This window comes from Eleginops maclovinus, chromosome 15, assembly GCF_036324505.1.
Source record: "Eleginops maclovinus isolate JMC-PN-2008 ecotype Puerto Natales chromosome 15, JC_Emac_rtc_rv5, whole genome shotgun sequence".
NCBI classification, from domain to species: Eukaryota; Metazoa; Chordata; class Actinopteri; order Perciformes; family Eleginopidae; genus Eleginops; species Eleginops maclovinus.
Window position 1 is genome coordinate 11233010 of NC_086363.1, and position 18125 is coordinate 11251134.

The following is an 18125-nucleotide window of genomic DNA, read 5'->3' on the forward strand; positions in this document are numbered from 1 at the left end:
CTTGTTTTCAACTCAAACTAGACTTAAAGGATGATAATGATAACAACATGAGGCTAATACTAATGATACTAACTAACAAAATGAGGCTAATACTAATGATACTAACTAACAAAATGAGGCTAATACCAATGAAAATGTTGTGAAAAAACACATAATCACAAATATCTTCCAAAACTGACACTGTGTGGTGAGAAGGCAATAATGTGTCTTTTCCAAAATTCCAGATGTATTCCTCCAAGCTCAGTTGTTGTGTAAGTTGTCGATTGAAAGATGTTGTGTATTGTATAGAGAGCTAGAGAGAAAATACCTGAGTGCGGCCACCACTCGCTCCACCGCGTCATGCAGCACCGTTTTCACCGACAGGTTTAAGGGTCCAACAGCAACTCGCAGAAGCTCTCCGATGAACTCCAGAGGCTTCCCATCAGTTGCCATGGTGACTGCCAGCTCATGTAGTTTTGACCTCTCGGATCGGGATAAATCATAAAGTTCACTGTAAGGCTGGAATACAGAAAAAAACACAACATGAGGTATGAGGTATACGTTTTTTTTACCTAGGGAAAAAAAGAGACAGAAAGGGCAGCCTTAGAAAATACAAGTCGGATCAAATTGATTTAGACAAATAGAGATAAACAAATATCAATATGAAGTGGCAGAAAAACAATTTAGAAGAGAAAAACAAAAAGGGCAGAGTGGAAGAAGTCTAGATGGGTAGGAAGTACCAAGTTTAGTGAGGGAAGTTTGTTGTTTGGTTCTCTGCAGGTGTTTACCCAGAGGGCACCACTAGCCTGATCCTGCCCACTATTTCTGGTATCCAGCTCAACTTTGCTTGTTTATCTCTATTCCAATAAAAAGGGGCTGAGCAGCTTATCCGAAGTGGCATTTGGTTGTGTGTATGTGAGTAAGTCTATGTGTGTGTTTAAGTTGATGTGTGCATATTAAGGAGATGCTTTTAATGGTCATTCAAATGATTTTATCCTTGCCAAATGTTGACTTTTTTCTCTGCAAATACATAATAGATTGTATTCCACCATAGGAAAAACTCTCACTGTTCTAAACCTCTATGTTTATAGCAGCTGCAATGAGATGTAGTCTGTAGTTTGTGTCATTGCAGCAGAACAAAATGACAAGAAGCTGCTTGTTGACACTAACAGTCCCTCTCGACTTTGAGATACAGGACTTCTAAGGCTGGTTGATAGGAGCAACTGCAGAGCAAATGGAAAAGTATAACTGTTCAAAAAAAAAGTGTGCAGCTAATGTATCACAGAAGTGAAAACCTGGGGGTGGGACATGTTTCCAAGATGCACAGCACTGCTAGTCACGCATAACAGGGAATGTGCAGTGCTGTTGTCTGCCAGGGGAAAGAAGGGAAACATGGACAGATGTTGCTGTGTCATGTATCATTTCAGTGTCTCGGGTATCTCAGGACAGCAAACTTTTAGAAAAAAAATCTGAAAGGGCTTGTGTTTAAAAAAAACCTTTGCAGCTAACGTATTCATCGCTAGGTGCTGCGGGAGAGCCTCCATTGACTCTGAGCAAGACATTGACATTCTTGGCATTGGAACCCATGTCACCTCTCCTGTTTTTAATATTGGAACCATATATTGATGATATAAGATATTTATATAGGGAACATCTAAAGCCTACCTGAAGACTGAAGTGTGTCTGTTTGGGTAAGATTTGGGAAGCTTCTCTGCGTTTTTAAAATAATGCTTTATCTGGGCAGCCGAAGATCAGTATGTAGGGACTTGGACTGCAAAGATTATTGAGATTGAGATCTCTTTTCCAAGAGAGTCCAGGCCCAGCAGCACAGTCGCAGACAACTTAAAACAGTCACAATCATAACCCAATCACAGTCAAACAAGATCAGCCGAAGCATTTACAGGCACAGCGGCTCTGCTTCAAAGTCTTTTGAGTCTGTTTAAAGAAACCAGCTCTCTGAGTTTCAGCTCATTTTGCAGCTGGTTCCGAGCCACAGGAGCAAGGTAAGAGGCCCACTTCCCTAGTTAAGTACGGACTTTTGGGACAGTAGAAAGAAACAAGTCCTCAGAGCGAATCAGATAAGATCGGTGCATTTGCGGTTCATGTAGATCCTTAGATAAGGAAGAAGAGCACCAAAAATAGCCCTATTTATAAGGATGTGCCAGTGTTTCAGAGAAAACCATCCAACATGAGGGTATAGGTTGGAGTGGTGCGTCAAGGTTTTGAGGTTTGAAATGAATCTCAGTGCATCGTGGGAGACAGTATCCATCAGGTGAAGGCAGTGTGACAATACATTCATATAAACCACATCTCCATGGTCTAGCACAGACAGAAAGGTTGAAGACACTGGTCTTTATGACGACATGTTGAGGGGTTCTGACGGAGAGAGATTAGCTTGATAAGTTGGTTTGATCTTTTCAGATTGATTCCCTTTTCCTGAATCCTTTTTGAGGTGTTGTTGGCTTGAAAAGATAGTTGAATATCAATGGAAGGAACGAATCATGCACATTTGGAATATTCTGATGCCAAAAACATACATAGCAGTGGCTAAGTGCTAACTGCGGCGAAATGCCAAAGGATGTCTTTTTGCAAAGCTGTGATGGATGCTTCAAAATCAGCGAGCTGTGGTTGTTTTTTAACCTTTCGCAAAGTGTTGGCAAAAGTTGCTACTAATTGCAGCCAGGGAATACCAGCAGCCAATCAGTAAACAGTCCTGTGACTCCTGTGACATGTTGACCTATGTTGCAAGGAATTTCATCCCATCTGAACATGTCTTTCAGACACAGACAAATGTAATCACTAGCTTAATTATTGCATTGAGCTGTACTTTGCTGGTGCTTGGTTTCTTTGCAGCATTAGGAGAATGGAAAAAACAAACAGTAATTGCTAGTGATGGTACTTTTGGGATGCCTTGGTGGTATAGGGGTTTAGATGCCACCACCAAAAAGTCTCTTGCCATTGCCAATTAAGGCCAAAAATGCCACAATGGTATGCAATTTCTTCGAAAAAACTGTGGTAGTTTTTCTACGACAGCAGATCAAAGGCTTATAATTATTGCTTTTATACCGAACAGCATTTGATTCACTGTCCATAATATCCTAGGAACATGGGAAGCTTCTAAAGCCGAGCTGTACGAACTTCTTTACAATATCTGCAATGTGCAATTTGCTGTCCTCATGGCAGGTCAAGGCGCCTGTGGTGGATTCTTCTTCTATCCACTATTATTCCCAGCAGCTGGTCACGTACATTTGATAAATGGCCCCAGTGAAGCCAAACAGAGCCTACAGGGCTCCTTCTATCTATCTTTCTCCACCTACCTGCCCTTTCCTGGTTCTTTTATCCTTTTTATCCGTCTCCAAGGATATAATCGCTCCTTGCCCCAGTAGAAGGGAAGTAACATTGAAGATGTTCGGCTGTCTGTGTATGTGTGCGCCTGTGAATTTACCCTAGATTTCTGCCTTGTTATGATGGTATCTTTTGTACTATAATGGAGGATATGGGAATTTAATCACAGATAAAAAAAGGCGCTAAAAAGTATAAGCGTGCACAGTTTGGGGGTCAGATTGGATCAGTTTTGATAGCAACAGCTTACCAAAATCACAAGATCCCTTATCTATTGCCCGGCATGCAATATACACATACACACACCCACACAAGCACAGGGAGGTGACAGCACTGTAAGTCATTGTGACTTTGCGTAATGAGATACCGCATGATGTACGTACAGTATATGGCCATATGGCAGGGCTCAGTTCAAATAGCGGCCCATAGATTTACATTAACATATCCTTGACTGGTCCCTGTGAGGCGGGAAGAGCTTAGTCAGGCAGAACCATCCCAGAAATACATAAGCACACACACACACACAAAACAGGGTGTGCGTTTGTGCACACCAAAGGTGACCCCAGGAACAGGCGAGGGAAAAGAATGCGAGTGATCAAGTTTGTCTCAAAGGTTAAGAATTGGTCAAAAGAGTTTCAGAGATTTGGTTTGTGTACCTTTTACTAACATAAATAAAGAGACAAAAACTAACGATTTGTCTCCTGTAGGTGTTTAAGTCACAGAACGTTATTATAAAGAAGAGGATTAATGAATTAAATAAGTAGAGTATATCATCAGGTGCACCTGCTTGATGAAGCCAGTTCTATTTTTGGGACTATTTAAGGTGTGCAAGCAAGTAATCAGTCAGTTTTTCAAGCAGTTATATATTTTTTTTGCTTTTGCCATTCTGCTGAGATGTCATTAAGTGTGTTTACTCAACACCTTTATATTTCTTCTCAGAGAAAAATATTGTTAATTTTCATTTGCTGCTTAAAAGCTTCCAAATTAAGATTTTTGCTATACTTCTAACTAGTTTCAGAATTTGTACGGACTAAAACATCAATGGATTAATGGTTGAAATAAGGAATGGATTAAACTAAATTGTTAGCTCTACCTCCATCTTCTAAAGCAGTAATATCCTGCTTTTACATGAATGCATGAGTAAATATAATCCAATGATATCATTATTATATAATCACAATGTGGTTTTAGCAGTTATATTTAGTAAGTAGCCAGAAACCACAGCTTGTAATGCAATTTCTAAGAATTTCCTACAAGAAGCCACCAGATTTACCTGCATAGAATTTACACTTCAAGCTGATCCCTCTTCATAGATTATGCGAAGAAAGCACCATGGAATCACTGCAGCAAACCATTTTCCTGTCTTGCACTACTTGGCACACTACTTTATGTGTTCTTTTAACATACCCTTTAGCGTATTCAAATATAACTTCTCACTTATAAAGGTTTAATGGCGGTAAATAAAGTGTGTCAGACGGGGTCTACCTGCAGGCTGTCTTTGAGGGACAGAATGAAGGCATGGCTCAGGGTGTCCAGGTGTGCCTGGGATTGCTTCAGGTGTGTTAGAGCCTCATCAAAAGTCATCCCCGCTGCGCCGGACCCCTCCTGCTCCCCACTGCCTTCCACTGCTCTCTTCCTGCTCTTCTCGCCCAGCTGGCGCAGGGCTTTGGTGGCTCGCTTTATCACCTCTGACCTCGCCTGGATGCTCAGCTGGAGAGGAAATAGGATGAATGGAGAGATACAGAGAGAGGAGATGCGATAAGTAGAGCATATTGGGGTGAGGTCGGGGGTCAAAATTGAGGGAAGAGGGGGAAAGATAGATGCACATTTAAGCATATTCATTTTGAATTTAACACGTTGGAAGGAGGAAGGTATGACCCAATATATATGCATTGGAAAATCACTGAGTGAATGGGGGGAAAAGAAGGCTTTGGTAGAAAGTTTGACATTGAAGCATCAAGGTGCTGACAAGCTTCTCACACATATTCACACAAGGGAAGACATCAAAAAATGTAACCAAGTTCACATTTCAACGCTACCTGAATGGTTTCCTGAAAAACCTTTACAATTTCTTTTGAGGGAATATCTGTAAAAGCATTTGAGAGGGACGACTCAAGCAACATCTGAGAAACCCTGAAACAAGGTTTCAGATCTGGCTGGAGGTTGAGCAACAGAGGACACCCCCACTAAAGACGATTTCTCAGATCAATACCTCAGAGGGGGGAAAAGCCAACAATCTGTTCAAAATATATGTCCAGTAGGAGATAAGTAAGATAAGACCGAGCCATCCAATCTCACCCCTTGGCCTTATAGGAAATGGATCAATCCATTATGGGGGGCATTGGGGCTGTGAAAGGTCAAATGGATTCCCAACAGTGAGAGGGGTGGATATTTCCTCTTTGAGGGTTCAAAAGGAATAGAAAAAAGGGAAGGAGAGGAGGGTAGGGGGAGCAGACAGTGGGTTTCCGAGGGGTAATCTGCATGTTAAAAAGCACAGTGGGAAAACAGTGCCTGCTGGGAATTGGAGTTTAATTGGCTTTGAAGTAGAGAGGGATCAATTAGCTCTCCTTGTGTCTCTGGGAAAAGAGAGGCAGCATAAGACAAAAGTGGAAAGAAAGAAAGGTCTGCAGTGGTGGAGGGGTGGGTGGCACTGTGCCAGTATAAGGAAAAAGGAAAAACCAGTGGGCTGCTTTTGATAAGGTGCGCCGAGGCACTTTCAGTCCCTTGCGAGACAATTTTTCAGAGTGCTGTAATTATGTGGCTGACATTTCTCGTGCAATTTTATAATTTCTTTTATAAATCATGACTGGTATGTGCTTTGAGGCGACACAGTGGGGATGTGAGCAGAATAATGTATTTAAAATTTGAAAAGGGACTTTGACGTTCAAAAAATGTAGCCCAGGGGCAGGGGATACGGCCGGTCGGACGATGGAGGAGTGAAGAATGTGACAGTTTGATGAAGTGATTGAAAACCCCCACGATCTTTCCTTTTAGACAGTATGAATCCTGTTCTGGGTGGCTGCCTGGAACCAATACCTTCTGTGCTGCAATTACACATGGTTAGACCGCCAAACTTCCAGCAGCTACTGCCTAAGCTGTACTGTCATACTTTTTATCCTCTGCTCCTCTGTCATATGGTAATTACATACATGAAAAGGGCTGGATTTTTGGAGGAAACTGTTTAAAATCACCAAAGTGACGGTATACGGGTGTAAACATAACATATTTTTGTAAGCTAAACCTCAAAGTTAAATCGCCCTGGTCAGCTCGACTAAAAACAATTGGATTTTGGATGATTACAGAAAATAAGCTCTGGGTCAAATAAACAATAATCAAACTCCGTCGTTCTGGAAGATGATCTTCACAAATGAATGTTACGTTTTAAGCGTTATTCAATAGCCAGAAACAAAAAGGCTAATGTTTGTCAGTAAACAACTACACCACAGGGATTTGGTGTTAATGGTTCCTGAAACCGCCTTTTATAAGACATGTAAAAGCTTCAAAATGTACAAGTTGGGCATTTACAAATGCGTTTTTATGACAAAGAACCGAACTATGAAATCTCTTCAGTTTTGTTTTCATTTTCTAACTAAACCATTCAAAAATCATATTTAAACCCAAATATTCTTATTTATATCCTTGTTTTTGGACTCATTCATCAAGCACAACCAATTTTTGGCTTACATGTTCGGCTGCATCAGGGGAGAAGGTGATGCTATCCAGGAAGTGGACGGCGTCTGTGGGAACCAGCCTGTCCAGGTATTTGCTGCAGGTGTCGTACGCTTGGAGGTAGTCCTGATCACTCTGTGGCGATCTCTTCAGCAACTGGGGGTCACCTTTCCAAAACAGCTTCTGCAGCCACACTGCGTGGACTGCACTGGGGGACACTGTTGCCCCCCCACCACCGAGTGCAGGCAGCCTGGTAGCGAGTTTGGAAATCGAAAGAACGTTCTGACTGGTCAGGACCGGTTGCAGGGTCAACAACGGATCCGACGACTCGTCAGTGAGCTTCCGGTAGTTCAACCCTGGGGAAGAGATCATTTATAATTTAGACACATGATGATGTTGAGCATTTAATGTATGCTGACATTTGTAAAATGTATTTTTTGTAATTAAAATAATAATGGCTACAACTTCAAAGATGTGTTTCCACCGCCCTCATGCTTATAGGGTATGGCATGTATAATGAGCAAAAATAAAACATCTCAATCATCGTCCTTGCACCTAAAACCTCTCTTAGGGGAAATATTCAAAGATCCACATTGCAATGCGATGAATAAAGAATGTGACCTTTGCATTTATGTTTAGATTTACACTCGGAAACATATTACACACTGTCTTTTTCCCTCCTACTCTTGAAAACACCAACAGGCATTTTCAGGCTAGTGCAAACATTGTAAAGGACATATGCATTTACTTGCCGAAGCAGGAAAAATTGCTGCATTGTGTGTAAAGAACTAAAATGCGTATACTACAGCATACCTAACACTCCCCTGTTCAGAAAGAGGCTTTCACATATGTTATGTGGAAGCTGTGCAGCACTAGCAGGATAATTACAGTGATTATATATGCAGAGGTTGTACAATATTCCATTACATGAAGGAATGAGCAAAGAGGAGCGCATGGAAAAGTGTAAAAGGTTGATGTGAACAACAAAGAAAGGCTGTGTTGGAAAGTGGTGCTGCCTGCATCCGAAGAAAAGTGTCCATTGATCTATTTGTGTGTGTGTGTGTGTGTGTGTGTGTGTGTGTGTGTGTGTGTGTGTGTGTGTGTGTGTGTGTGTGTGTGTGTGTGTGTGTGTGTGTGTGTGTGTGTGTGTGTGTGTGTGTGTGTGTGTGTGTGTGTTTGAAACACAGAGAGACCAAATGGCGTGCTCTTGGTCTCCAGTGCCATCAGACAGACACATTACTGTGGCAACACCACAGCCTGTCTGGGCTTTAAATATTTAACACAGGTCTGCCTGTTGGGAGGCCTTTGTCAACGCTGCTCGGAATCCCTCACGCACACACACACTCACTCACACACATGCATGGGGCGTGCACACACCATACTTTCAGACAGGCCCAGACGGACACTTAAAGCGCAGATAAGAGTTACACGCACTTACACATGTACTCTCTCTGTCTGTCTCTCCTCTGCCCCACCCACTCATCATTCTGCCTCCGTCTCTTCCCCACCCCAGGCAGCAGCTCATCCCCTTCCTCAGGAGACCCCGCTCAGACAGTCACCTGATACTGTGTCTGAAATTGTGATGAATATAAGACACACACCAGCTGTCTCGTACGTTGTCCGAGTGTTGTACTTTAGCTCAGGTGTGTTTGCTCAGGACTGCAAACAAGTCATTGAATGTGGGTTGATTGTGAGCCTGGGCGTCAAATTTGCTAAAATTCTTTATCTGGGTTGAGTTTTACCAGAGTTTGTGAAGCGCGCGCGTGTGTGTGTGTGTGTGTGTGTGTGTGTGTGTGTGTGTGTGTGTGTGTGTGTGTGTGTGTGTGGGTGTAAGGAATAGAGAGAGAAAGTCATACAGTACAGAAAGTGTTAGCTTGTACTTGTCAATGTCACAAAGTCAGAATGTGCCAGTACACTAATTGCTTTGGTGACATACTGTATGTATGTAATATGTGTGAGTGCAATAAAACAATACTTGGACTTTTACAACAGCTGTGTAATACACAATTTGCTAAACTCATTCCCTTTGTCCAATCACACAATAGCAACAGTAACAAGGCACTGCAGCACCTTGTGATTTCTCCCCATGGTAAAGCCAGGTGTTCCTTTTTTTCCATTTCGGGTTTAGACTTCTTACTTCCAGATTGCAACTCTTTTCACAGCAGACATTTTAACTTGCCAAAACAGGAAAGGGTATTATTAATGTTTTCAAATAATCATTACCGCATCTAAGTGAGCCAGTCCGAGGGCTCTGGTATTATGCATGCTTATTTGAGGATAAAGCATTTAACCCATTTCCAAACCCACTGGCTATTGGTTTGACAACAAATCTTACTGTTCCTTCTCTTAGTGACTCTGAACCTTGGTTTTGGAGGTTTAGAGTCTGATTAGACACTTCAGATGCAAGAATGAACTCAGAGTTGAAAGACAACGATGTTTACAAGCAGCCAGTACAAGTACATTTTAAGCAAATAAGGTGCTGTCAGGCGCTGCCAAAGAGTCCCGAGATTGCCATCCACACAGACTGTTTACCTGCATACAACCAAAGCCTGATTGATTTGCAGAGGAAATGTTTTTGACCAACTCAAGGTTTGGATGTTAATTTTATTTTCTAGTTGGCTACAACAGAATAAATCTGCCAGTTTGTATTTAATCTGGCAAAATCAGCAATCACTGGACAGAAATTAGAAATCTGCTTTTTTTATTTTCTTTTAAAAGGCAAAAAAGAAATTGTTTAAAAAGTAATTCTGCAACTATTTCATGGTTAACTACACATGCAAGGCACTAAAACGGAGATAACAAAACCTCAAAAGTTAGATGCTATTCTAGTGATGAATTCTTTGTGAGTGAGAAAAACTCAGAAGAATCAGCGGCAGTGAGAGTTTCTGAAAGTCTGGCTGCATGAGTCAAAAGTGTGTGTATGTGATTTGTGAATGTGTGTGTGTTTGTGTGTTAAACAGAGACATGTGTCAGCGGTTAAATCTGTGGTGTTACCCGGAGCAGAAGGAGGAAGTGAGGCGTGAAAACACAGCTGACACCCGGCTGACCTTTACTGAACTTCATCGAGAAGTGACACCACCTCCACCCGTACACAACAAAGTTGGAGCACTCGAGCCGGACCGCTGAACCGGTGACACGCTACGACCTGGACATGACGTCCTTGGAGACGGAGCTGCCACGAAAATCTAAGTGGAAACAGCATCTTACTGCCATGCTGTCCTGCTTCGGGAGCTTGGTGTTGGAGAGATTGACATTTAATACAGAGGTGGATTGCCTCCCTTGTCATTTACAGGAAAAGGTGAATAGTTTTTTGTTTTTTTTATTCCTGTGGCTATTCTATTTTGGAAACTAACATGGGAGCTGGTGGAGAAAAAAAAGCACAACCGATTGAGATAGAGATAAAAGCAGTATAGATATAATAATGGGCTTATTTAATGTTCCCTTTTCAGACAAAACTGTGCCAAATGTGGTACAAATGTAAGCTCCTTTAAGATCAGTGGCTTGAGGTTATCTACTGACTTGAAGGAACGTCAACATCACTATGTGACTCATCAATCATGTCAAGAGGCATGATGTTCACTGGAATTACATTCTTGACATTACTTGTAAAGGCTTCCGGCTGATTTTCCACCAATAATACAGACACACTCACCCTTGGAATCCTATGCTGATTTGTGGCATATTTTCTTTCAGTAACACCCTTCATTGTTTGGCAAATTGGGGCTTTTGTTGATGCTGTACCATTAGAAATTACAAAGTGAGGTTTTTCTAAGCAGGCCATTGTTGAGAAAGCAAATTAATTTCATTTTATTTATTCAAAAATGCCTCTTGCATAGATTATTGCAGAAAAATATTGATGACAAGGAAGAACCACACACTTAGAATTTGACTTAATTAGATTTTAGATGCAAACTGCAGTCATTGGTTCAAGCGGTTGCAATGCCCGCCTTTTGTCCTCCCTCTTAACAACCCACTAGGTTTGCATTAATTGTGCCATCTGCTTTATAAAAACAAATTAAGAAAAATTAATTGTCTTACCGTTGGCAACAGCTGCAAGCTTCTTGAGCAGTTTGACATGGGAGTCTGGTTTGATGGTGGTGGTGACGTGAGGCTCACAGCCCGCAGCGTTTAGTAAGGTATAGTAGTACAGCAGGCGGCCCAGGTCGGTTCCCTCCACAGTGGGCAGAACATACTTGGTCATGTGGCTGTAAAAGGCCTCAGGGTTGATCTTTAAAGTGTCAAACAGGCCGAGGGAGTCGCTCCGGGATTCAATGTCCTTGGTGGAAAGGCTGGATAAGAAGAAGGAAATAAATGTCCACAAGGAACGCCAAAATCCACAGCAATATAAAATACATCAGAAATATTGTCTCTCCCATGTTCAAAGCAGTTACATTTGCTGTACTAAACACCTGCTGTGAGAGATATGTCTCTCTATGGTGAGTGTCCATTGGTACACAGGTATTTCAACATTAAAATCCCTGATGTACTTGAAAAAAAAATGGGAAACAATGAAGATCTAAGTTTTTCTTATAACAGCAGTAACCACCATGCCTGGGAAAGATACGAGAAAAAGCAATACTGACAAAGACTGAACATTTCAGCAACACAAAAAAAAAAGAATCAAAGGAAGAAGAAAAACCAGCACTCGGGACTATTTGATGGCGAAGTAGTATTTGAAAACAGCAATGTAAAAAACACCACTGCAATCTGAAGGCTTATCACCAAAGATACAGTCCCTCGGAAAAAGATGAGCATTTCACTGAATACAACTGAGAATACATTTAAGAACTTGGTGAGCGCAGAAATAAAAAAAAAAACGGGACAAATTGTGAAGAAAGTGAATAAAATAAAACAGAATGCAATGTGAAAATGCTCAGAGAGTAGAAGACATCTGTGTTGTTATTAGCGATTTGTTCATGTTGCGCACGACTTGCTTTTGCTTTTTAAAACATGTTCATCTACAGAACTCAAAGCTAATCGGAGCAGGTGGTCCGAAGAATAAGGACAAGTGAAAGCAACACAAGAAGAACTCGGGAGGGGAGGACATTGGAATAAGAAAACCTCAGATAACCGCAAACAAAGGTCAAACAAGGGAAGATACAAAGAATAGAATGCTGAGGCAAAAAAAAGTTAAGTGCTGCTAGTCACTGAGGGGCTCTAAGCAATCTGTGTCTGTCCGGGAGTGTGTTCGAGTCTGTTCATCTGTCAGAACGAGACGACATCAAAGAACACAATGTATCCGTAGGGTCCTCCATCAGAGCTCGCTGGGAGGCTTTCGCTAATGAAAAAACATAGGCAGCGGCAGCAGGGTGGAGGCATCTGACAATAAGCTCAATAATGTAAATAACACTAATTATCCTCGCAACAGGGGCTCTAATAAGACCACAGTCAACAAGAACAACCAAGTAAAGACTCTCTCAGTCACTTTTCTCTCTCTCTTCTCTAAGTGCACACACTCACAGGCAGCCCAATCAATGTCGGATGTTTGATTATTATAATCACATTAGCTCCACAGTGACTGAAAGCTGAGAGAACAATAGAAACAACTTGTCCAGGTTCGACTGTTTGAGGGAGGCTAAAAGTTTTCCTTTGGCAAGCACACGCTGGCAGCAGTGAATGGTGGATTGCGCCCAGTGTTCATGTCAGGTTCTGCCTTAGCGGAGTGTGTTACTTTAGTTCTTCAAGACCACATTGTCATCTCCTCTTTGTCTTTCTTCTGTTTCCAGAGAAAAATGTGTTTAGTGCCTTTCTTTGCTCAGGTTGTAAGCACCTTTTCTTTTCTCGTCCAAAGCTTTAAGCATCTCTTTGTCCCACTATCTGCTTTGCTACTGCTGCTCACTGGTATTTCCCTCTGTTTACAACACAATCCCCCTGCCCTGTTTCTGTTTTGCTCATGTGGCTGTAACATCAGAGATTCCCATAACAATCTCTTCTTGTTTGTTTTCAAAAGCCGGAGCATGGGCCGATTTAATATGGTTGAGTGTTCCTCATTCTCTTCCTTATCCCGCTGTCTTCTTCCTTCTTAGATTACCATATTCTGTTTCTTGTTTCTTCCGCCATGTCCAAACAAATATAAGCTTTAATATCCTTAAATTCAGAGGCATATTTAATTGCCATGATAATATTAGAGCCAGATTCAAACTCTGTGGGGGCTTCGGCTGAGCAGTGATGTTAATTTAGCACGTCATGGTTTGAATTTATGCACAAGCTGTATGTTTCTTTTTTTAAATGATCACGCTGCTAATTTATTTATGGATAACGGTCCAGCAGGGGGTTGTAAAGGTGTATTTGTGTGGCGCAGTACAATGGCACTCAGAAATTGACAATGAGAGGTACACTGCAGAGGCATGGTGCAGTTTGTCATTGTGAGGCCAGTTTTCTTAGAAAATACCAATCATTTCCTATGTTTTTTGTATGACAAATATTTTTGCTTAATTAAGTATGAGCCATTTCCCTTACACATAAATTACCAAATTGATTACTGCTCATTTAAGTCAAGAATACAATACATATCATTTTGAACCTGCCAATTTTGTTTTTGTTCAAAATGTTGTCCATTAGATCTCATTTTTTGGCGTTCTCCCAGTAAATCTGAATCTGAGAGAGAGAGAGAGAGAGAGAGAGAGAGAGAGAGAGACTCATGACACGTTTTTTTTTATTACTTTTTTAAATGCGTTCTGCAGAGAAGAGAGGCTGGCGTTGGTCACGGTTTGGAATGAGAGATAACAGGACAGAGTAACACGGCGAATATCGCTCATATATATATATTTTTTTGGAAGACCTTAGTTAAGGTGGCAGGCGTGCGTTGCTTAGGCGGCCGCCTAAGCTGTAAAGTGCTGCGGGAAACCCTGGGACAGGAATGACAGCTATTTAAAGAACAATTATATCAAATTTAGATATGACAAATACTATATGCTGTATTTAAAGTGGAGAGCTCTGCTGATTCAAAAAGGTAGTGTGGAGAAGAAATGTGCAACATGTGCAGGATTTACAATTTAAAAAGAACAAGATGTTCTCGCATGATGTGCATTAATGTAATGCATAATGTTTTCCTGGGGGTCCCGGGCCTTGTTAATGAGGCCGGTAGCAGAGGGGGAGAAACTGTTCAGGTGGCGAGAGGCTTTGGTCCTGATGGAGCGCAGCCTCCTGCCAGAGGGGAGCAGGGTAAACAGCTTGTGTCCAGGGTGGGAGGGCTGCTGAGGGAAATATCTGAATTTAGCTGCTAAATGCTCCACTTTGTTCACCAGCTAGCTGCTAACTTTGTCTGTCTGCTGTTTGCTGATGGGCAGATTATATACGGTGAGTTTCTTTCACTAGAGGCTGCCTAGTGCATTTTGAAATTATGCTAAAGGGGGGCAGTGAGTGAACCAAATGTCTAATGAGGCTCATGCAGATGTCATTAGTTTTGCAATTATTTGTTCATAAACCAAATAACTGAACTAATTAAAACCATGACCTGGTGATGGTGTCTTGAGCAATGTGGTGCACCAACCAACTGACCAAAGGAAATGAACCATCCCTGAACACATGCTGCCAGAGTAGCTAAATTATAGAGGTTACATGTTTTCCGTTTCAGGCAAGAAATTTGTTTTCTAATGGAACAAATATAATTTCCAAAAACAAACTTATGCAACGTGGATTGAGAAAGTTAGAGGAGCAGTGTTCATAAATATGACTAGTTGGTTTGGGGACATTAACCTGATTATCTATGTGGTACGCAGAACACGTATAAAATAGCCTGTTTTTAAATTCAGTCAGAAAAACTCCTTTTGTTTTATTAAGTCAATTCCTGAACCAAAGGTTATGCGGGCTGTATTTTTTTCCTGCTGCGCCAGGTCCTCCCCAACGGCTCCAGGAAGCATGCTTACACAGTCATGCTCCAGGTCATGGTCACGCTCCAGGCTCAAACCTTGTACAGTATCTAAGGACAGCACATCAATAATCCCTTAGCACTAGAACCAGCAGCAGCTGAACACCAAGCACATTTCTGACCTGTGTGTGTAGCAACAGCATGACCCTCCTCCCCACTGAATGCTACAACTGTGCCTTTCTATTCTGGACAGGGAAGCTCATCACCATTCTCAGCACATTCACATGAACACAGAGCAAGATACAGGCTCTCAGTGACCGCATATATTGTGTATTTATTGTCCTTTTTTATTGTTAAGATATTGGCATATCAGAAACCCTATACATATGTCAAATATGTCTCTATTTGTAGAGAGTCACCACCAAATGATTGACATTTTTCTTAAAAACTCAAAACACAAATTATGCAATGGGACAAGAAAGCCTACTGAGATAAAACGGTGAATCTACAGTAACAGTGAATAGGTGTAAAGGTACTGTGGCAGGGTGAATGCTGTTCATAATGTTCTTAGAGTTTAAATAATTAGTATTCCATGAAGGTATGGTTTCAATAAAGAAAATGCTATATTGATTCAGGAATTGATCAATTATTATTAAACGATGACTTAATGGGAGCGGTTAGAATCACCAGAGGCACCAAGCTACAGGTATATCCCAACACATGGTAAAATATAAGCCTGAAACTTAAGGCACAGTATATTATCTTGATACACTAGTCAACAAAGCAATATTACTACCATTATTTCAGTTAGAACTGGATACCATCCTAATACCAGTCATACCATTGCGATGGTTAGGTAATAAAACATACATTTTTCAATATCCAATCTCCTGCCATATGCTGTTAATTGTGATAACATATAACTTGGCGTCTGTGTATCAATAGTATTGCCAACATAAGAGGATACCACGGTTTTGTCTAAATCGGGTAACAGGGACCCTGTGCCCTCTTACTTTTGGCATGCGCCCTCATACCAAAATGCAGATTATCCCCGTAAAATGGTAAGTGATGCCAGAAAACAACAGTTCTGTTCGTCAAAAACAGTATAATTACTCCAGAATTATGAAAACCATGTCAAACAGACCGTCATACGGCTTAGACAGCTTGGTTTTTAAGGAGCCCCGAATAGATAGTTGGTTGATGTCCCGTCGGTCTACCGGTGGACGAGAGGCCGGCAGCAGGCTTACACTGAAACGGTGATTTCTGAATTAGATTGTTGCTTTTACTGTCCTTATTTCTGTAGCGGAAGTTAAAAAAAACGTAACTCAGGATGTATTTGTTGTTTGAGGTGCAATATATGACTCAGCAGTTTTAAGACATGAAGAAAGATCATTTTCTGCTTGGCTGTAAATGCATTTTCTTCGCTGGAAAGTGGGCGGGCCGTATTTTTGATCGGAAATGACGTTAGCGCTCTCCTGCTATATTTCTCTAGAAAAAAACCTGGGTTACTATGCTGCACTGACCCTACTGTATGCTATTTGCCAATGTCTGTCGTCATTTGAACTTTTATTTGATGATGAGGTCACCAGATGTGCAATTATGAAGGAGCGGATACAGAATTCAAAGATGTCTTCTGAAAATTCCTCTGAGGATTCCTCATTAGACTCAGAGCAAAACTTGTCTCATTGATGAGTCAAAAGGGAAGGTGCTACAAAGATCTTTGTAGTTATCATCATGGGCGAACAGTAATCTGAGGGAAAAGCAGCACAAGCACTCAGCGGCTGATGGTGGCAGGTAGAAACAGAAATTGTGAGTTTTATGTTTTTAAAGGTCAAACGCGATGTTTGCTTGGATCAGCTATCTCACTGTCGAATGATGTGAAACGCATGCTTGTTTTCCCTCTCCTGAACTGATCCAAGTTTCAGTTTTGAAATGCATTCCTCAAGACCTACTGCAATAAACAAGTAAAAGCTGGGAGGGTCACATTTTGGAAATCTTGAGAGGCCATTAACTTAATTTTAATTGCACAAAAACAGGCAGTGCCAAACAGAGGGAGAGTACAACTGAATTGGCAGCTGATTTCTGAGCACACGTCAACATCCTTCCTGTTTTAAGACAAGCCCTTTAAATGATTTAATAGCTGTCATTAAAATGTCAATAAGACCAAGTGAAATTGTCGTCCCTAAAGAGCCCCCGTGTAGATCTACAAAGCCTGACACGCAACGAGAACAGCTGACGACGGTAGTGTTTAGCAGTGCATTGATTCCTCTAAAGCGTTTATTCTGTGTTAATAGCACCGTCTCAGGGACACTCTGGCTCTATCATCCATCTCTGCTTCCTCCATCCATCTTCCCCGTCCTCCCCTCCGCTTTCCAAGCACTCACTGATTCGATGTGTATTTCTCCACCTAATGACCTTTCTAAACATCCTGCTTTTTATAACACTAAACGACAAACGCTCTGCAGCTTTTTCTTCACATTCACCTTAAATAAATATAGGTCTATTTCCACGTCACCCCTAAGTTGTGCTTCCTTTTCAAGAGCTTCCCAGCTAACTAAGCTATTCATCTTCAATACTTTCGGTTGAATGCCAAAAATGAATGAACTAATACTTCTCTAAGCCAGAAATCTCCCATTCAGTACCAGTTTAAAGCTTTTTTTATTCTGAAGGTTAATACAGAGGTCTTTGTGTATATTTAATTCATAACCAGATGAATAGAACATCCCTTCGGTAAAAAGGTTTAAATCTCATATGTCAACAAAATCAATAAAAAATGTAGAACTTGGCTTTATCCCTACGTTCATGTTCCTGTTACATAAATGTATGAGCATCTGAACAAACACACAACATTTTGGAAAACTTGTATTACAAAAAAAATGTTTCTTAATAAAAGTAATCAACTGGAAAGTTTCCTGGTGGAATCTATTGGTGAAAGTATTTACCCTTTTTGCTTTCAGTGTCTCCCGCCAAATAAAGTTACTTTTTGTACAGGCTCTGGGTTGATTCAAAGTCTAATTAATATTTACAGACTGCTCCTGTAGATTGCAACATCAAAAAGGGATTTGCCTCTTTATTACTCAGGGGGCTTCCTATGTAATCATTTATCTGCATCTCACACTTAGACCACTGTCACTTTGAAATACTTCAACACCATTCAGATTCTCAGTTAACAATAATTCAGCTTTCATCCAGTTCAAGATGCCTGTGCTTACCTACAGGGCAGTGAAAAAGAAAGCCATGACCTGCCCTTTGAGCCAAATGAAGCTACAGAGAGACTCTTGTTATTGCCCTTAACCCAAGTAACTGGCCTCAGAACTGGATTTGA

At 41.2% G+C, this 18125-nt stretch overlaps 1 protein-coding gene across 1 annotated transcript in view; it reads right to left on the reverse strand.

Annotated features, from left to right (window-relative positions):
- The window catches only part of nbas (NBAS subunit of NRZ tethering complex), a 153615-nt gene that overhangs the window by 43887 nt on the left and 91603 nt on the right, over positions 1-18125 (reverse strand). The window contains exons 44-47 of the mRNA XM_063902089.1: positions 11029-11279; positions 7006-7346; positions 4807-5031; positions 308-498 (exon numbers count right to left, since the gene is read on the reverse strand). Coding sequence (XP_063758159.1) covers positions 308-498; positions 4807-5031; positions 7006-7346; positions 11029-11279 — 1008 coding nt within the window. The remainder of the gene's footprint in view (positions 1-307; positions 499-4806; positions 5032-7005; positions 7347-11028; positions 11280-18125) is intronic.